This window comes from Salarias fasciatus, chromosome 10 (genome assembly GCF_902148845.1).
Source record: "Salarias fasciatus chromosome 10, fSalaFa1.1, whole genome shotgun sequence".
Taxonomy (NCBI): Eukaryota; Metazoa; Chordata; class Actinopteri; order Blenniiformes; family Blenniidae; genus Salarias; species Salarias fasciatus.
Genome location: NC_043754.1, coordinates 6,572,019 through 6,593,572, shown reverse-complemented (window position 1 = coordinate 6,593,572; position 21,554 = coordinate 6,572,019). Strand labels below are relative to the sequence as shown.

Genomic DNA, 21,554 nt, shown 5'->3' with positions numbered 1-21,554 from the left:
CAGTCCTTGTTTTTGTGACGGTTAACCATCCAAGCAGGGGAAATAGTTAGAAATCAGTCTTCTGAGCTGGATTTGGGATTGGCTGAGCTGGAAACAATAGCATCGAGTCACGTGTGGCTGTAATGACAGGCAGTCTGACTGGAAAGTGGACAGATCCAGTTTGTCATCGCTCACCTTTTACAAATGAAAAGTCTTTTCTTTTTCCATGATTTATTTTGAACCAGACCTAGAGGCTGTGAAACCGACATAAAAACATCTTACAAATCATGAGAGTGCTGAAAAACCCATCGTATTGCTGATCTCACATTTCTGTCATGTGTGCTGCTCTTCATGTGTGTCCTTGCAGAGAATGCAGCGTAGCCTCTTCCTCCGGTTTTCTATTGCTTCTCTCATTATCCAGCCTGTTCCTGTCATTGGCGTGCTATTTATAGCAGGGGGTTGCGTGTGGGGAGCACCCCTGTCCAGTTGTGCAGCCGTAGAGTGGCTTGTTCCGTGAGACAGACGCTGATATCTGGTGATCTCCTTGACTGCGCCGCTCAATGAGAGGAATTTGAGTGATTGTGGGATGTTATGAAGGGAATTTAAGGTCTTCTCTAATCATCTCCTCTGTCCTGGAGCCATTCATATTAGCTCAAAGGCTGTGAGATGATGATGAGGAGAAAATTAACAGCCAGAGTTCTCCTCCCACATGTTGTAATTATGGCGTGGTTGCGGTGCGGTAACAGCGCTTGGAGTGACCTTGACCAGCTGTGGTCGGACTGGTGAAAGGAGGACACTGGAGTCATGGATCTCCACGTGGATGTTCTCTGATAACAGATATGTTTCTCTCTGTGGAAGGTCGTGCTACCTTTAAAACGTCCTGCTGACTCAGTGCAATCTTTGTGTCACACTCGCATACACACCTCTTTCACTACAAACAGTAGTCTCAGTAATAAAACAGGAAATGATAAATCTAAAGGTACACATTGGCTGCACGTCATCAGAGCTTTTTCTTGTCTTTTGATTGTGATTGGATGATGGAAAAGTCCCATAAACTTCACACAGGAGCGCCTCTGCCTGGACGCAAGCGCTGGATCAGCAAACCGCGGCTCTGTAGGACCTCAAACACACTGTTGGAGTCTTATCTTGCAGTTTGAGGTGAACGTGTGACACTTAAAGACTTAATTTAGTGTGTCAGCCAAAATCTGCGTCACAACTTTGTCACATACGCTGATAAACGTTGCGTTTCCGACCGCACCTCTTGGTGAGTTAATCACGGACTAATCCAAAGAAAGAAATGCTCCTGAGAAAGATATTATCATCAAACATGGGCAGACTCTTTTGTTTCCACTCCGCTGATCTTGATTTACCCGCATGTTTGCTATGTGGCGAAAAATTACAATGTCATGGTGAAAGTAGAAATAACTGTAGTTAAACGTGTGGTTATTCTTTCTACTCAAGCACATGAAGCACATAAACCACAGTTTGATATCCATCTTTTATAAGACTTTATCCGACTGAATGTCGGAGCCGATCCCAGTGAAGGAAGGTTACACCCTGGACAGGTCACCAGTCTGTCACAGTGTAAACACACGGAGACAGTCAGACTCACATTCACACCTACGGGCAATTTAGAGTCACAAATTAACCCCAAGCGCCTGTCATTGAACTGTGGGAGGAAACTGAAGTCCAAGAAGAAACCCAGTACATGCACACTCACCACAGCTTCAGAAATCTGACTGTGAGGTGTGAGCAATAACTTGGAAACCACTGTGCAGCTGTTTGCTGTATTCATATAGCAAAATGATAGATAAGAGTTTAGAATATAATGTTGAATAGTTGAATTTTAGAATATGTTTTCTGACTGAGATGAGTTTTATTCGATTGGGTAACAATTTTTTGGTCGTGAAGGTGGCGGATCGCCGCTCGATACAGTATTGAATTGAAGGTTACTGTGTGTAGTTGGGAGGAATTAAAGGGAGAGGAAAAGCCAATACAAACAGTTCATGGTGAAAGCTGCTTGGATTGTGAACTCTCATATATACACAATAAAGCTTTATGTAAATATTGTTTGGAAATTATTCTGTCTCCCTCATGCCAAGCACTATCTGTTCATTCAAATTTCCATGATCTCCTTTTGGAATGTTTTGTTACTGAAATTTAATCAACCTAATCAATTCAAAGCTGTCATCAGTTTATCTACGATGTCATTTGAGATGGATCTTGTCAGGTTACACAAAAACTTGAGACTAAACAGAGTATAGTGTGTGCGCGTGTGTGTTTCAGTGAGTGCACTGACTGGGTGCAGACTCATAAAGGGATCGGCTTTATTACTGTTTCCTTTGCATTCTGCAATCAGGTAAAGTCATTACCATAAACCGGTACCATGTGGTTTTAAGGTTGAGTTCACACTCCTTGTGTATTTTTCTCACTGAGAAGTTGCACCTTAGTCTACTGTGCTTTATATTCACACTGGCAATTTTGAAATTAAACAAAAAGATGGCTCATAGCATTTCAGTTGTATATTCCACAGAACCTTAGTGATTTTCCCAACAATGTGTACTGAAATAAATGCACTTTTATTTGTGTTTTTACTAGATCAAAGCTCATACGCCTTATAATTTTTGCAAAATCCAGTTGTAGGAAATCTTCCTGAAATCTGCTGCAGGGAAAACGGCAGTTCCAACAACTATCTCCTCTTGTGTTTATTTATTTTCTTTATACATCTTCATCCAGTTGTGAGTTTGAACTCAAAACTCCACCAGAGAGTTGATTTTGGACGGCCTGAATTGTTTCTCTGGCTACTTGTCCTGCTCAGGTGGCAGCATTCCCTCTTTAAACCACATTAACAGAGTAAACACACTCTGATGCCGTAATCAAACCAAACCTTCGAGCATGGTCATACTCTTAGATGCAACTTGGATGCTTGAAATAAACAATCTTTTTTCCAATATGTAAATAGTATTTATCAGACTTTCCATTAAAAAAGCAGAACCAGTTTGGGACATTTGGGCTGAATTGGTTTGGTTTGTCATTGAAGGGTGATCTTGCTGTCATGCCACTGTGTGTTGTTGTAAGGATAATAAGATTTGACTGTGTTGTTGACCCTCCTGGCCCTGCCCTTCCTTAGCAAGCATGAAGATCTTATAAAAATAGCAGTATGGTCAGAAAGACATGTCTCTGTGTGGTGTGGCAAGTCAGCTGTTCGCAGTTTCTCACTGGCACATTCAGAGAGGAGGCACCCAGTGTGGTCTGCGAAGAAAGCGTCCTTATCTGTCCTCGAGAGGCGAGGTCTGCCCTCTGGAGTGGCATGTCCATTACAGCAGTGGAGGAGGCTTTAATTGAGGAGATAAATAGATTAGGAATGAGTTGCAAAGTGGAATTCTGGCTGTTGGATGAATAGAAACGAACCCCTTTCTTGCAGGAAGTGTTGCTTTTTCAGTAACGACACAGATGGCATGACACTCTCTCTCTCTCTTTCTTGTTTTCCTATACGTCATCTTCTGAAAGGCCACTGAATAAAAATAATTGCACCAGCATACTGTGATTTCTGTTTGTTTGTTCATGCAGGGAGGCGGTAGCTCCAAGCATCTTTCTCCCCCCTGGCTATGTTTTGAGTACAGAAACATCCAGGAAACAGGCTGCATACTTGACAAGCATCGCAGTCGATCTCGCTGGGTCCAAGGAATGCTGCCGTTTCTGTAAATGGGTCATCAGGGCCACATGTGAGGTGAAGCAGAGACAATCTTCCACCAATGTCTATCTTATTTTGCCTTTAGCGTCACCTTAAAAGCTGCATTATCTTGGAAAAATTGCCATTGGTTAAGTGAGACAACGCAGACGATTTGGCATTATTGAATTATTGTGGCAGAGCAAACGGGACGGGCCAGTTTAAATGTTAGATGTTTATACATCAGGGAGTGTCATCAAAATGTTTGCTCGCTGCCTAAAAGATGTCTGACCCTTTGTTATCTCTTTCGGTAGCCACACAAGTCAAACTGAACACGCCCAAATTGCACATCAAGTAGCTCTCATGCCACAGCGCTCGTCTGTGAGTGAGTGTGCACACTGTGGAGACTCCACAGACTCTGAGAGGGGAGTGCTCCTTTTCAGTTGGCCTGTACTCTCACTCAGTGGCACCAATACTACAATGTTCCATTGTGGAAAATCACCGAGCTCTGCTTCGCGCCTGTGCTTTTATTCTCCTTCACAGTCCTCGTGGATGCTGTACGAGTGTTTTCTGTGGAAGTCCACCCACTCACCGTACACGCAGCCAGGCCGAGCAGACTGGGTGAAGGAAGCAGAAGTTTGTGCAACGTGGCTCCGACTGGCTGTTTATCAGACGAGAACTTTGACTCCGTCGGAGCAGGAAGCTCGGCCCTCAGGAGACGTGGCTCTGGGAGAGATGAAACTGAGGATGGAGGCAATGAAATATGCATGAAGACCAAATCTATCGCAGCCCCTTAAAGCTGTGAGCTTGATGTATCCTGGACAGAACAGTTTTGGAGGAAATAATGGATGGCCTTGACTGCTGTGAGGTCCGGGGTGTATCCTGCCTTATCGTCAGCTGGAATCAACTCCAGCCTCCTGTGATCCTCAGTGGTACATGAGGTGGATAAAGGACTTAATGGTTTATTATTCTAAAATAATGATTTCTTGTATTCGTATTGTTGTAAAGGATCAAAGACAGACAAACAAGAGTCTGGGTGTGGAGGCTTGCAGGTTAATCACGTATTCACAGCCAAAGCAATGTGGAGGCTGTATTAAAAATCCGAAATGCCTTAGAAAGCAAAAAAAAAAAGACTTTAGTTTTCACTGCTTTGCATCAGAAGATGAATCAATACGATTCAACAAGATAAGAGCTTGAACTAAACTGAAGTGAAGACTCTCGCCTTGTGAGATCGTCCACAGTTTGAGTACAGGCTAGGCTAGCGCAGCTTTCTGTGCGGAGTTTGCATGTTCTTTTCGTGCATTTTCTTCAGCTCCTGATGTTTGTTCACACAGTTTGAAAACACCCATTTGAGGACACTTGGCGTGTGTGTGGGTGTCTCTGAGTGTTTGTTATGGGATGACCTATAGAGACCTGTCCAAGGTGTATTCAGCCTTCACCCATCATGACACTGAAATTGCTTCCAGCACCCGAGGAGCTAAGCTGGATAAACCGGTGGAGAAGATGGAAAAAGAAAACATATTAGATCATTAACAACCAAATTTCAGCACTCAAAATGTATCGGTGTCAAATATTTACGGGAGAAATGGCTTTTAAAGTTATATTTATGTGCACAGCTCATGCAACTTCTGCACCAAAGCTATTTTAAATGCACACGTTATCGGGAACTTTAAATATAGAAAACTTCCCTACATCTCTGCTTGAATATGGACCACAGCATTAATGAGCCTGCATCCCACAGTGAGCCCTTATTGCGTTGAAAGTTTGGAACGCCCCGCTGTGCAACCATCCCATCAACCTATTGATCTAGGTCCAGATTGAAGAAGAAATTGCAGAGTCAGCACTTTCCTCACCGACTCGGCTTTCTTTTCATCCCTTGGCAAACTAAAAGATGCTGATTTAAGCAGCAGCTTTTATTATCAGACTCTTTCACATAGGGATGTGGAGAAGTCACTCTTCTGTGTTTTGGTTTGAGAAACAACTAAAATGCACAGTCAGCTGCCCAAAACATGGACATACATGTGTGCATGAGCTTCAGAGCTCTATGTTCAGGTTTCTCTGTTCCCTGCAGAGCAATTTGAATAATATATGCTATAGTTTGTACAGCTGCACTGATTTCATTGTTTGCCCTCAAAGCTTTACTCACATTTAATTTTCCTAAATCACTGCCAACAACAAAATGTGGCACAGGATTGCTGCTGTGTTGTTCTGCGTGAAATTAGGCACAGTTCCCATAATGCAGCTTTCAGCATCCTGTTGTGTACGAGTTTCACATCCCTGCAGACCAAAGGGGGAACACAGAGGGAGAACAGAGACCGTCTCACAGCGTGACATATAAACTAATCCCACACTCTTCCTGTTTCACTTTAGCTGAGATCTTGACTTTGCACACGTTGCGTTCCCACATCCAGATGTGGTACAGATGCTGCAGAGCTGCCAGCGTGGTCAGGCATGACTGAAGCGATAGTGAATGCAATGCATGCACACATGCAAATGTTATGATATTTGGATGTTGAAGTGAGAAACATTTTATTTATGCAGTATTTTCTAAATAGCAGCAGTAATATGCGCACAGGCTTCATTCAACTGCTGTAATTTTCATCCAATAACCTTCACTTCCTTCAGTAAAGAAGTTATTTACAGTTCTCTTGGTACTGTGATCGGCATCCAGCCCGTTTCCACAGTTACACGTCCTCACTGCTATAGAGGGTTGGTGTCGAAATTAGACTGAAATAACACCCCAGCTCCAACTGCACACTCCGTACAGGCAGAGAACTGCCTGTACGGTGAAATCACAGCTTAATCCTTCAGAGGTATTTGCTTAATAAGGACTGACAACAGTGACATCTGTTCAATGGAGCAGTGTATTGGAAAAGACTCATATGATACATATCGTAGTGTGGCACGACTACTGTTTGTACGTATGTATGCATGTATTTGTGTGTGTGTTTCTTTTATTATTGTAACCTTTTTTTAAATGGTTTTTGTGCAATACTGTGCCATTTCAGTATAGTGTTCCTTGAATGTTTCCGAGCAGTTTTTTTTTTTTTTTTTTTTTTTTTTTTGCATCTTCAAAAAAAATGTATTTATTTTTTTCTAATTTTTTCAAGGCACGTTCAACTGGGATTAGGCCCCGGGTCAGCCCAGAGCCCATGCAAGAGATTATATCTCGTGAGTACTCAGACAGAGCGGAGTGGAATCTTCCAAAAAGGGGAGGAGGAAGTTATGGGGGACAGGGACTTATTGGCTTTGTTTCCTTTCCATATATCCACCCTGACATCATACGATTGAAATGACAAAGATTGATGGATATAAAAATATTGATATTTTAAAAGTGGGCTTCAGAGTGACACATTAATGCTCATGGTGGTTTGGTGCAGGGAAGGCCTCTCTGTGTGGACTTCATGTATTTTCTCTTTGGTCAACATTGGCCGCTGCAGCTTGACTTGTTTGAGTTGAATATGGTTGCTTTTGGATCCATTGAGCTAAGTATGTTTCTGTTTTTATTCCTAATACAATCTAAATGCTCAATTTTTTTCATTTTCTGTAAGTCCTGATAAACTGTGGAGGTTAACTGAGAGGATCTCTCCTTCTCATTGCCATGCGCTTTTAAAATTACCGACTAGTTGTGGGTGGCTGCATGACAATTAAGCTGCCTTTCACATGAATAAAACATGAATTCATTTAACCGACTTGTATTTCTGGTGCTGACTGAGGGCACAAACATGTAATTGTTTCGCTGACTCATCGTTTGCACCCCGAATGCTTTTCTCCCAGTGTAAAGATTGCTGAAATTCGGAGTAATTTTTAAAGCACTTTTGCAGTTTTACTGTAATATTGTTTTTCCGCTGTCAGTATACCATCGGGATCTTTGCACAAAAAATTACAGTGAACATTGATTTTACAGTCTTGCCACACTGTACTCACTGTTTGTTGCTTTCTCAACTTTCGCATGCCCTGTGAACACGGAGAGAAAAAGGTTTATTTTCGGCACACAGTCAGCTGATTCAATCTCAGCCTGTTCCACATTTGTCATTTGTTTTCCCGTCGTGTATGACGGTGTTGTGTCTGTGTGGCGTGGCTGACTCAGTGCTCCTTCCTGCCGAAAGATGGAGGAAAGAGGAAGAGATTAGCAGGCGGGCAGCAGTCCTCACTGTACGAGCGTCAGGAGTGTGTGTGCACCGGGAGGGAAGTGTGGCACTGCTCGGTGGTCTGTTCTCTCAGCCACTTGTGTCGCACAAAGACAGGAATCCCCCTGACAGCCGCCTCTTCCACTGAGCATCCAGCAGCATGCGCCTGTTTCCCATCATTCTTTAATAACGTTGGGCCTGTATACTCCAGGGCCTTGCTATTTCCTGCTTCCAAATTTAAACTCTCGTAAGCGACGGATTTTAATTTGTGCAGAGAAGGGTGGCAGTATGGAAACTTGTAAACCAGAACATTGGTAAATACTGACCTCTCACTCTGGTGTGTGGTTTTTAGTGGGTGTGAGTTAATTGAAGCAGGTTTTCAATCTCAGTTCCTTCCAAGTCGTGCTCCATATTGGAGATTTTATTGTCAACAATATAAAGGTCCAATGATGGAAGTCATAGATGAAAAGCAGCTGCTGGTAACAGTATGAATATCTGAGGAAGTTACAAACGGTCCAAAAACAGGATGTCATTTTTAGTAACTCTAACTCTGGATGACGACATCTCAGCTCGTCTCAGCACTGAACGGTCCCTCGGACATTCAGCTTCATGTTAGAAGAAAAGTCTGTCTCTGAAATACGACCGTCTTCAGCTGTCTTACCATTTCTGCCATTTCTATTTTAAAATGCAGTTTCCTTTCTCGTTATATTCAAGTTATGGGCCAGCAGGCATGTTAGGTCGCACTGAGTTATCTCAAGCTAGAAACGCTATGAGTCATAAATAAACTGTATCAGTAAGAACGTGCTGATGGCATTGTGCTTAAGATTTTATGGTCGAGAGGCATCTCTTTTAATGGATTATCACAGAAGCAGAATAAAGTGTGTGTATATGTCTTTTTTTCCTAATGATGTACACAGATAGTAAAAAATGTTTAACAGTCATTATTTTGGCAAATCGTTATCATACTCACTAGCCACCTGACATATGTTGTGTGGAAAATAATGAATTTTTGTCTTGAATATGACACAAGATAATCATACTGATATTTAAAAGTTAAAATTCCATGACAGCTATGAACAACAACAACAAAAATAAACAAACCCAAATTAAAAATCTATCTGTAAAGTTTTTTTTTCTTTTAAATAGCTTTTTTGTTTTGTTTTGTTTTTCTAATAGGGTTTCTTCGGATGCCTGAGGGCTTAAGTAAAGAAAGCCGATTCAAATAAAAGAAATAAAGAGCTTAGTGAAGCAGAAAACTTTAATCGTCAACATTTCTAATGACTTTTCCATTAAAGAAGGTTGTTGGTAATGCCTGCTGGGATCAATTTGCAGTAAAAAAAAACAGCTAATTGGAGGCTTGTATGAGTTGGTCCTCGTGTGTACGCCTGCAACTGTTACATGACTGTTCACCAAAACTTATGATATAATTTGTCTTCATCACATTAAATAAGAAATTAGACACTTTTTTTTGTAGTTGCTATGTAATCTGAACTTACTACATAGAAATATGTGACAACTTGACACAAAGTTGAGGAGAGCGTGTTCTCATCCTACAATCAGCGACACCAAAAGCACGCAGACTACGTCAAATCACAGTGAAAATCTTGATCTGCAGCAGGGTGTGAAACTCTATGCTGCTTTCTGAACTGTTGCTCAACTCTGTGCAGTTGCCCTCCTGAGAGGCAGCTTTCTGTGGTCGTGTGTCGGGGTGTGGTCAGACCGAGTTCCTCAGTTTACCGCCTGCCACGAACTGAAGCCCGTTTCATGCCGGCCCAGAGAGAGCTGCGCCCTCTGCCCACACGCTCTGCACAGCCTTGGCAGGCTGCGCACCGCGGCATTCAGACGAGACCAGCATGGGAGAAGATAAAATGCTGACCCCTCCGCAAACAATCCGCCCTCGTATTATGAAGTGTTTGTGAGACAAAAGTTGGCTTTGTCGAGGTTGGTTAATGTTGTTTGTGCCCAAACAGTCTGCATGTAATTTGGAAATAAAGCACTCGTAAATCAATCTTTATTTTTCTACCAGAGAGAAGAAGACATACACAGAAATGCCATTAAACCGGGATAAGACCTTGTTTCACACAGTTGTGGTTTTCAGATTTAGGAGCGCAATAAACCTGCTGTCTCACCCACGCAGGATTCACACACGGCCTCAGTCAGGTTAAATCATGCTGCAAAGCACTGTCCTGTGAATGAAGCAAAGAGAGCTGTCTGTGTGATCACTTCTAATAGAAGTCATTCCCCACTGCCGAGCCCGCCTGTCTTCATGTCACACGGCAGGGATCTGCTCCTCCTCCTCCTCCTCTTCTTCCTCCTCCCAGCCCATTCTGGCCTCGTCTCCGTCTGTTTCTCACATGTGAGCAAAAGTCTGGAAAAACTGTGAAAGGAGAAAAACATGCCCGTGGCCGAGGCCGCCGTGCTCTCTTCCTCTTTGTATGAGAGAGAGTGAAAGAGGCAGCAGCGTGCACCGCGCTGTGGTTGGCAGTACTTCCTCACCCTGACTGCTGCATGGAGGCTCGCAGCCGCCGCTCCTGACCCTTCATTCTCACCCTGAGTGTCTCTGGAGACCTCTGCCGAGGACACACATTTTGGGTCAGTGGTGCTGCTGGAGGGCACTCGGGTAGAGGACGGGCTTTGGGACTGCATCCTCCGAACGTGAGTGAACTGTATCACTGTTCTCGCAGGTTGTTTTTCTTCTTTCATCACTCCCTTTGCCATCGCCGGATGACATTCACTTGTGCGTTTGTATCTTCGGTGATTGCTGTGTGGCTTTAAAGGAGCGGTGAAGTTTATTTTGGATCAAGGTGAAGTTGGAAAGAACATCTGGTACCTTTATTTCTGCCAGGGTTTTCACTTTTCTGTCAACTACCACAGCATTTTTCTGAAGGGGAAATGTGGGCTGGGCTGAACTTCGCAGTCCATTATATACATAGAGGCAGCATTTACGCAAGATTTTTACAGCAGTGGCTAACCAGAGGAAGCCTTGTTTAGGTTCATTTTATGCTTACAGTATGTTCTACTCAGGCTGCTGTAGATTTTTAAAACCTGATTTTTTACCACAGAGCGAGGGCGGCTCAAGAGAATGTGATGGTGCAGAACAACATTCTGCCTAAAGTGTTGTGTATGTATAGAGATAGTGGTCAGGATGAGTGAGTCACTGGACAGCGTTTTGTCTGGCTTGTAATCTGTTACCAGGATGGAGCAAGTTACTGAATATTATTACTGGAATATAATCGCTTATTGTAATTGTATGGCTTACTTTACCAGTTACAGAACATAAAAAAGTGGTTATTTCAGATATACGTAAATATAATTCCATGTATTGTTGCTGTGATGCATTATCTGACCTGTTAACACTGTGTGGGTCAGTCTAATGACTGATTTACTCTTTATTCAAATTCCCCTCAGTTAGTGGAAGCAATATGCAGTTTGTGAGTTAATGATGACAAAAGGTAAATAGTAATTTAGATAGACTACAAACAGCCATGGACATCTCTTATATACAAAATGTAACATTTATTCAAGGCATCTCATAAATCGGGTCTTGTGGTACAAGCTGATGTTAATGTTACTTACAGTATTAAGTTTCTCTCACATTGCTGTCAGGTGGTTTATGCAGCAAAAATCATGCATTTTTTTTATCAAGTAAACAGGAGCTTAGTGGAAAAGTAGCATGAAAACAAGAACTTGTTAAAGCTTGTTAACAACACAGAAAGAGAAAGTATCTTCCAAACTGGTTTAGTTTATTTAACAAGTAACAAGCTTCAAAGAAATTCAATGATAGTCACTTCAGTTTACTATGGTAATTGCAGAACTATTAGTTGGTATGACAGACATATGTTTTTACTTTAATTACTTGCCTACAGTAAGATGGTAATCCAGTATAATATTTTATTCAGCATAGCTGTAAAACATTGCCTATTATTTGTCAGTGATGAATTTAGAGACTGCAGCACTTAAATCAGTTACCACAAGTTTTATATCTAAAATCTACATAAAAGAGACTGACAGGATGTTCGTTCTAATGCTTACAGAGCAGCATGAGATGGGTGGATGCTCTGAATCCTGCCCAGAAAAAAAAACACACACAGACACACACACACACACACACACACACACACACACACACATAAAGAACATTTGAAGTGGACCTAGTATTTATATTGCAGAGTATGAGTTCAGAGCATGGTCAGGACCGGTTAGCCCAGAGTTCCCTCTGTGGTCGCGAGGCAAGCTTTGGTTTGGGTGAGCTCGGCTGGCCAACTTGCATACTTGTGCAACGTACGCCGAGATGGGAGTGTTTCCTTTGTAGCTGTTTGATGGTAGAGAGATTGTATAGAGTGGTTATTAATAGTCTGTCGGTTTCGGTTCTGTCATGGAGGACTCTGACTGCAGGTTTTAAGATCCTATAAATACAGTTTTTTAAAGTACAAATTGACCACCATTACCACCATTTTAGTGTGACTGAATATCAGCGTGTGTAGTGGTTTTGATTGACATGTAGAATTTGTTTGATTCTGCTTCAACTTGATCTGCTTTGATCAACAGTTTATGTTATGTATCAGTGCCGATCTTGGTTTTTTAATGAAGGCTTGTTGTTCTCTCGCCCGGGGTTGTATCAGATCAGATGACGTCTGTTTCATTCGGGCCCAAACAGATAACTGCTGTCGGTTGGTCTCGATTCTTTGTGCTTTTTTTCCCCCCCTTCTTATCTCCTCTCAGCAGCTTCAGAAACTCTCTCTCAGAAACTACACCACCACTTAGTCCCATATTCAGCCTTTATGTTCAGTCTGGCTTTTATGGATGCAATATAATTAAGACAGGCTATGTTCAGGAAACCTCAAATTATACTGGCTTCTTCAATTTTGTGGGGTTTTTTTGGAACAAATTCCATATTTAGTTTTTTACCAGTTATGTTTAAGGCACAACGTCATCATTTTACATGTGTATTTAGTCAAAATAGTGCAAGCTGACTTATTGTAAGGTTCGGTAAATGTCAGTAATGTTTGTTAGCTGGGCTGCGATCCATTGAGATGGGAGTTATACTCTGCCCAGGATTTCATAGATACTACTACAACCAGCCATTTGTCCTGTATCCTGCTTCATCCAGTGATTATGGGGGAAGGCAGGATGCATCCTGGGTAGTTCACTACGAGTCCATCACATTACAAACCCTGAAAATAGACAGCCACACACACTCAGTAAATGTGGTTACCAGCTTACCAGTTTAGTATCAGATAAAAACACGCATGTGGAGAAACTTTGTGTAAAGAGGTCCCAAAGCCCGACCTGGACTCATTAGCCGAGCCTACTCACTAATTGGCCACAGCACCACAGACAAAATCTGTGAAAGAGAAGAAATCAAAGATTACAACTGATTGGTAAAGGGAAAAAAAAATCCAGAAAACTATATGAAATATCGCAGCGCCTGGATGTTTGTGTTGGTTGAACGGTTGTATTGACTCCCTGACAGTAACAAGTATCGTAATCACGTTTCTCAGGTTATCATCAGTTCACATGGGTCACGTTTCACGGTCTCCACAGCAACCTCTGTGCTCCCATTGCTCCCGTCTGAGAGTGTGAAGGCTTGACACCGACAGCAGAGGAAACGCCGCAATGTGATGAATAATAGATGCTTAAAACTTGAAAAATACATAAGCAACTAAAAATGACACTTAAACCCGATCAGCGCTGCAATATTTAGAAACTTTACACTGTCGTGGTTTTGATATCCGTCCCCAGTCTTATCTCCTGGCTGCTTCAAGTTGAAAGTACAGCTCTGCTGTCTGTCTCTCAAAGAAATTTAGGCTTCACAACTGGGTCGTGTGAAGTAAGTGGGTCACAGTTCCGGCTCCTGAGAATCACATCTCTGCAGAGGAATACAGAGAGGTCACTGCTGCAGATCTGAGTTCTGCAGTGGCCCAACAAAAGGTGAAAGCAGAGTCTATGAAGGTGTTTTTGTGCTGCTTTCAGTTAAAATAAAGTGGAAATAGTTTAACTCAAGACGAAGGGAGCCAGTGTTGGAGTTGGCAGTAAATCGTGCCATAACAATGTAAACTGATCTTAGTGGAGCTGAAGCATCACAGCTAAGGTGTTACCCTGAAAGGCCAGGCGGGAGTTAGTCACAGGATATTGCCCAGAGAGGTGTCGAGTATCATATGATGGGCCAGCAGGGAAACACATGCTCTCATCCAGGCCAAAAAAACAGAGTGTATATAAATGCTTACTGTCTAACCTACCAACAAGTCCTGCGCTCGGGACATGTTGTTCATGCTCTCCTGGTGTGTTAGTTCACAAACGGCTTATTTTATCTATCAAAGGATCATTTGTTCATTTGACTTCATGCAAAATTGTAACTTTTAGTCCTACAAAGGGCCTTTTGTCTCACTCAGGTTAACATGTTTCCGTGGTTGCAGAGAGTGGAGGTTCTCCTCATTAGCAGCCCTGCACCTCACACAGAATGGAGATCAGGTTACCACAGCCCTGATCGATGAGGGAGTGAATCCTGTGGGAGCCACCAAGCTCTTCACCAGCTCACACTGGTCTCGGTTAAGTGCACTCCTGCTTCCCTCCACTTCCCTCAGTCACCTCGAGGCCAGATGAGTGCATATCCATGTGGACATCAGATAGATGCCTCAAATAGCACCACATCCTGTTGGACATTCAGAGAAAAAAAAAAAGCATAATTGTTTCTGCTTTTGAGTCATGTGTAGTTGTCTATATGCCTCTTTGTAGGTTTGGATTTGAACAAATCAGAGAGGAAATTCTCTTCTTTCTATTCCCTCTTGCAGGAAATGATTCAGTGGTGTTGCTATTGGAATAACCTAAGCTGACCTGAGACGTGGCTCTGACTTTGTGTGTTTTGGAACAGTTCTAAATGCCAACAGTCACTGCTGATACAGTATGGTTTCCTATTAATATGAAGCTATTGTGCTGCCTGTTAAGCAGAGTTTCCTCTCCTTTTTTTGAGGTTATAAGTAGAGATTTGTTTTTTGCAATACCTGCAAACAAAAACTAAGTGAGATTATAATTAAATTATTACTTAAATATGTGTTTGTACTGTAGATATTGTCACTGTTATATCTTGAAAGAGTTAAATAATGTGCCCCGCTGATTGAAAATGCTGAAACCAGGGGTGTATAAGATTGAATATTTAGATTGACTTGTATACGTTGATGTTTTACTGTTCTTTTGACTATATGTTAATAGAATGCAAATAATTACACACACACACACACACACACACACACACACACACACACACAAAACCTTCCAGTCACATCAGTCACATCTGTCCATTATCCTCACTTTTAGCTTACATATTTGATTTATTTAAGGGTTCAGCTGAACCTCATTCAATCCAATTCATTTGTAGGAGCTAACATTGGATGTCTTTTTTTTTAACCATTTATGTTCAAAAATAGTTTCTCTATTTAGAAAAAAATTACAGGTTGAGCCACCTCCTCTCCGTCTGCTCTAAATGTAAGAAACCCTTAACCTCACTGGCAAATTGAGCATGTGGGAGAAGCTTCCTCTATCCACATAGCATTAACAGGTATCAGATGTCTGGTAATTAAATGAGTACTGTGTAATAAAGGACAGGTATCGTGGTATCCTCCAATCAGACAGAATAAATTGATCTTAAAAACTTCAGAAAATGATGCATCAGGCGTGTTGCTCTTTGAAGCTTCTACTTGTGGCTCTGCAGAGGTCTCATCCAGTTAACATGAAGTCATGTGTTTTGCTCTTCATACTGGTGCTGCTGAAGCACGATGGTCAAAGAGAGTATTCAGAGAGACTCCTGAGCCTCTCTTTTAAAAGAATTAAACTAATTGTTACCCTCCTCCCATCTGATTTTCCTCAGGCTCACTGATACGCAGCCATGTTGAAAGCGGGCGCCACCAAGGTGGGGCTGCCCAAGCCAGGACTCCAGGACCGGGGAAGGCAGGCTTCTTTAGCCTCCTCTTCATCCACAGCCACCTCCACAGCCATGAAGACTTCCAGATCTTCCAACACGCTGGCCTCAGAGCAGCGGCTCAGCAGGGTGAGTCACAAACACACGGTTTACCAACAACTAGTTAAGATGGTGATAAATCTGTAATTGCAGTTGTAACTTTGCTGCGTTGGTCCTTCAATATTGATGGTAAGACTAGGTGTGTGCTTGCAGCTGAAAAGAGCCAGCAGCGATGACGCCCTGACCAAACCTGCGCTGGGGACTGCTGGCTCCGGGTCCCGCATGAAGAAGACCGTGACCACTGGAGCCATTTCAGATCTGGCTGAGGCTCGTCCTCGTAGCATGTCAGGTAGGAGCTGCAGAAAAATCCCATAGCTCATTTTAGAGCAGGGGTGGGGAACCCTGGTCCTGGAGGGCCGCAAACCTGCATGTTTTCCATGTCTCCCTGCTTCAACACAGCTGATTGCAATGAGGCTCGTTATCTGGCTTTCTGCTGGACTTGGCCATGAATCTTGATTCGATTCAGGTGTGTTGAAGCAGGGAGACATGGAAAACATGCAGGTTTGCGGCCCTCCAGGACCAGGGTTCCCCACCCCTGTTTTAGAGAGAGCCTGTTGTTAGGGAACATTGTTTAAAATTTGAAGACAGGAAAATCCCATCTCACAAATAATGGATGCAGTCCACGTTCTCTTCCAGAGAAGCTGAAATAACTGTGTTCAGCCTCTAGAGGGCGACACTGCTCCACTGGTGTAGCTTCCAGGTGCTGATTGAACTGGCGGCTAAAGAAATCCTTCCTGTTTCCCTGTACTCCCTGTTTCATTTCTCCTCTCTATTCATGTTTTATTGGCACTCGTCTGGCGCAGGTGGCCGAGGACTGAGGTTCTCAAGGGTTTGGTCCAAAATCTCAGACACTGGAAGCATTCATAGCCGGCTCCCCAGACAAGCATCTGCTCAGCCGTGTGAACAGCAGGATAGGTTTTGGATGACAACTGAGGGAAAGTGTTATTTTTTTTTCCTATCCATAAAGGTGGTGGTGCTGCTGACTGTTATTATGAAATATCTCAGCTTACCTGTTTCTTGTGTGGATGAATACTGTGTGTTGTTATTTTCTCGTTGTGGCATATTGGGATCTGTTTAGCCTTGGATTTGAACTGCATGAACAATTACCACCGAAAGCTTCGAACCCCTACACTAACATAACATTATTATTACAAAATGTGAGTTAGCTTCTATTTCTGGAAACTGAAATAGATTTGCTTTCACAAACATAACTGGAAATGTAGATTAAAAAAATACTTATTTGGATATTTTAAACATTATTTATATGATGTACTCTATACAAGAAATGTTTCAGTTTTTCTTGTTTGTGTGTCTGTGTCCCTGTGTATGTAGCCTCGGGGGCATCTGCCTGATTGTTAATTCATGTCTGCAAAATTGGAAGTCCTCTTTGAGGAAATCAATAATAAATCAATACTAAATTTTATGAAATATACTCTATTACATTTCATAGGGTCAGTCCAAGGTGAGGGTGGGGCCAGACACTGGTATCTGTGCCTGAGTCACAAGTGTTTTCCCCTGAGTGCATAGCGGCAGTTCAAAATGCTTTGTGTGCATGTTACTACATGTACTGATTTGATTTGTCCTTGGTTATCGGGGGTTAAAATCTGACTGCAGCTCACCTAAAGTTGCCAAACTGAAGGAGACAAAAATGGCCATCAGTTATGAAAATTCCAGATTTTTTCGTGGAAAACATCTTTCAGAAACACGCTTCATGGTCAGACAGCTACTAGTGATCGTGGTTGCACAGCAAATTAATTTAAATCAATATTTTGTCCCAATTCCCTATAAAACATGAAATCATTACAAAATGTTTCAGCTGAGTATTTTTCCTGCTCACTGATGACAGTATTAAGGGAGATAGGGCCCCCTTTGTGTTTGTGTGTGTGTGTATGTAGATGGTGATTTGGTTCCATGCCTTTAGGTAGTAATAATTGATGTATTTGCTCCCATCCTCTGTGGTTCAACAAGTTCCAACACAGCACACCATTACCGAATTTATGAAGTGCATAATTCGTATATATGTTTTGTTTTTTGTTTTTTTCCCCCAAAAGTAATTTATGGGTACCGGCCACAGTAAAAAGTTTTGCAGTTTATAGGTTTGACAAAAAATCTGTGGAATATTCAAGAATTTGGTCACATGAAGGACAAGCACGGCCGCTTCCTGTATTCAGAGAGCACACTGTGTGTGTCCTGTGTGAGGTCCATCTGTGTTTGTTTTCTGTGACTGAATCACAGTTTCTTTGGCTTTCCTATTTACTGAGATGTGGTATATTTGATCAGAGGCCGTCGTGCTGAGATGAACTTCCTCTACAGTGTTATCTCTATTACTTTTGTGTTGGTACTTGAGTTTGTGTTACCGGAGCGTGAGATCAACTGCAAACAGACTTGATAGCAAAATCCCTATTACATGTAGGACAAATATGGCCGCTGATAATGATGGGCATTTGTTTGCAGTAATTAACGTTGTTCGCAGCACACCCTTGGAAATTCCTGTGTGTGGGAGATAGCTTGTTTGTTTATGTCGCCCCATCTACACAGTGTGTGTGTGGATGCTGTGCTCTGGTGAATTTTGCCGTCTTCAAAGGGCTCTTGTGCTGAAGCGGAGATAATTGAATTCTGCTCGACAAAAGACTCCAGAGGAGCCGGGAAACCGCAGCCAAGAGAGGCTCACGGTTCTTTCAGACACAATTAGACCGTCATCGGCTTTCAGTGGATTGGGCTCTAATTAACCAAAGTTTGCTTTTCTCAAAGTGTTTTCACACCCAAGGACAAGAGCATATTCTCAGGTTGTTTCATTGGTGATATATTCATTCCTCCTCGTGTTTGGCTTAGCCTAGTTTTACTTGGAAGTTTCTGGCAGCGAAGCAAAGTTAAGGAAAGAAAGAAACACCATCACCAGTCACTTAATTAGGCACATTTGTAAGTTCTAATGTAATCCATTACAACAACTCATTCATTTCCCTTGCTTCTACAACAAATTTACTGTTTTGGATCTTATTATTACACTTAGAAATCCACTACAGTGTTTTCTTCACATTTTCATGCGTGAATATGTTTTTGCACAAGCTGGGGTTGCATCTCAGTATCTTTTATATGGTGACAATAAATGTGTTGCACTTTATTAAATTCCTGTAGTTCGCATTATACCTCTAATATTGTTCCATTTTAATATTTGTATAGAAGTGCAAAATTATAAAAAACACCCTTAAGTAATATGCGTTAATATACAAGTACTCCCTCAAAAATATGAGCAGACTAAAAATCTACTATTTGTATGGTAATTGGCCCCACATTAGCTAAAACCTATCCACAGTTTCTCACTTTACAGTAGCACTATGGTATTTGATAAGAGAAGTATATTTAAAGTTGGGATGTGATGTTATTATATGGCTTTATTTTGTAATCAGGAGGCAGAATCTTTAAAAAATAAATTAATATCCCCACCTTCATACTACTTCAATTCCATTAATGTAATCAGTGTATAATTTGAGTCATCATATATATACTTCCCTTATGAATAATTAAACTCTACCCAAAGCCAGTTGCTTAATATTTTATAGTACACATGAGTACCTCATGAAACTGCCTGAAATGTGTTCTCACCGGCATATTTCAATGAAACGTACAACGGTGGGACAGTCTGACAAAGAGAAATGCTTCTCAATTCCCCTCAGGCCAGCTGTGTTCTGCACCTGTGCTAGAAGTCCCATCAGTGCACATCAAGACGCATGAAGGCAGACAATGAGTGGATGTGTCGAGCAGGTCTGAGGAGACAAAGCCAGTCGCTGTGAGGAAAATTAAATGTGGCACCTGAAAGAGCAGTGATGGTTAACAGTGCGTGCGAGCCGTGGCAATCATCATTTAGCCCGCTGCGTTCGATCCCTCGTCAGCCGGCCTGACGTGAGAGCTCCTCTGAAATATCCACACAGGGGAAATGACAGGATTTGAATATAGATAGAGGTGCTGCTCTGTGGCATTTCGATCCTTTTGAGATGTAATGACTGGAAATGTCTCAAGTGTGCCAATTTGTAGATGTGGGGAGAGAAAAACAGCCATCGGGTAGATATCGTTTTTGGGGTGAAGAAAAAACTTTGCAGAATTTGCATTTTGACATTTTGGCGTAGACATTGCGACTGTGGCTTTTGCAATGTGTGTTCAGGCTTGCAGCAGTGATGTTGCCACCCGTCAGCTTGGGCGCGCATTAAAAACAAGCTTTTCACTGGTGGATATTTGACATTACATGCTGAAACGAGGCTATGAGGGCTAACTGGGCTCTGAGGCACACCACAGCAGAACTGTCATCACACCCATCAAGCAGTAGCTGAGTCCAACCAGGTACATTCTGTGACTAAGCTGTGGTTGCATGGTTGGATCCTCACTGAGCAGTAAAAACATCCTTTAAAAAAAAAGAAGATAAACCATTGCTCCATCACTTTTTTCTGGTATGATGCGTGTTTGTGCATCAGAGGAAAGTATAGCACCACTTTGATTTAATGCGCGGATGTCGGCTGCGGTTGTGAGATGCCTCATTAACTCTCACAGGATTTGTCTGAACTGGGTCAGATGTGCCTAAGATATTAAACAGACAGAAGATGATAAACCAAACCTTGTATCATTCGTGTGCTTTTGCACTGTGCATCAAATTTTGTACAAGTTGATATGATGGGATGTTCTGCTTATTATTAATCATTATGTATTTTCGTGTCACATGTTTTGGTGTGTCATGAAAATTCTCCATTCCTGCTGTTGTTACCAGCTCCAAGTGTATTTATTACAGTAAACCCAAGCTGATTATTTTCATTTTTTGCACTTTAGGAAGCTACTGAATGCAATTTGTAGTTGCAGTGCGTCAACTCATGATCACATAAATGGCAAAAGGGAAACATGGCAGTCCTACAACCGCAAAGGTCAATACCTTCTTCCCCTTGGACCACGGCTTTTTTCCTGAAGGAAAACATTCATTCAGGAAGAATTTCATCGGCCCGAGGCTCCAAAGGAACAAGAAACGGCAATTCAATTGTCAACACTTGCTTTCCCAAACAGATTTGACGCCACTCTATCAGGAAACCCACAACTCTCTCATCCTTCCTGGTGCCATCTAGAAAATGCAGAAAGTACAGCCAGCAACCAACCAAAGTGAGAAATACAGAATCCATGTAGTAAACACTGCTTTGAAGTCTCATGTTGGATTCTCAATTTGGTATTTAGAAGTAAAGAAGTGAGCATAAAAACATGTTACAGAGTGGATCAAAGCAATCTGGAAATAAACAAATATGAAAGAAAATCTAACACTGAAAATATGTACCATAGTGCCAGGAGGTCTCCTGACGATGTTGGATTTTATAAGATGTAAAAGCAGTGTCTAACTGCCTTCACTCCCCTGATGGTCTGCCCTTAAATTCCAGCAGGAACGAGCAGTAGGAGGAAAAAAAAAAATCACACTCAGCAACACACGCATACACAAAACACAACCGCTGGCAAAGGCTCCCGTTCCCTCTCAAGTGAAAGCACTTAAGCCCCATCAGACTGGGCTGAACAACTGCAGACGGACATGGAAAAGGAGTTCCCACAATATCTTTGCGTGACTTGTACAGTCACATATGGAAAGATTCACATTTGTAATGATAAAGTCGTTAATGGACAGAGGCAGAGACCACACGTATACTGTATATCCTCAAGAATTGTGACATGTGAGATGTGACTGTTGCAACTCTGTGATGAAAGTTAAAAATAATGATCTTATAATGATCAACATAACATA

The 21,554-nt window shown here is 42.1% G+C and overlaps 1 protein-coding gene across 5 annotated transcripts in view; it reads left to right on the top strand.

Moving 5' to 3' along the window:
* The window catches only part of specc1 (sperm antigen with calponin homology and coiled-coil domains 1), a 77,032-nt gene that overhangs the window by 2,739 nt on the left and 52,739 nt on the right, over window positions 1-21,554 (top strand). For 3 of the 5 annotated variants that reach the window (XM_030100496.1, XM_030100500.1, XM_030100501.1), the window contains exons 2-3: window positions 15,644-15,823; window positions 15,947-16,082. In XM_030100496.1, the coding sequence (XP_029956356.1) occupies window positions 15,662-15,823; window positions 15,947-16,082 (298 nt within the window). In that variant the 5' untranslated portion in view covers window positions 15,644-15,661. Of the gene's footprint in view, window positions 1-10,201; window positions 10,435-14,618; window positions 14,621-15,643; window positions 15,824-15,946; window positions 16,083-21,554 lie in introns of those variants that run through there. The other 2 variants (XM_030100498.1, XM_030100497.1) reach the window with 2 other exon arrangements.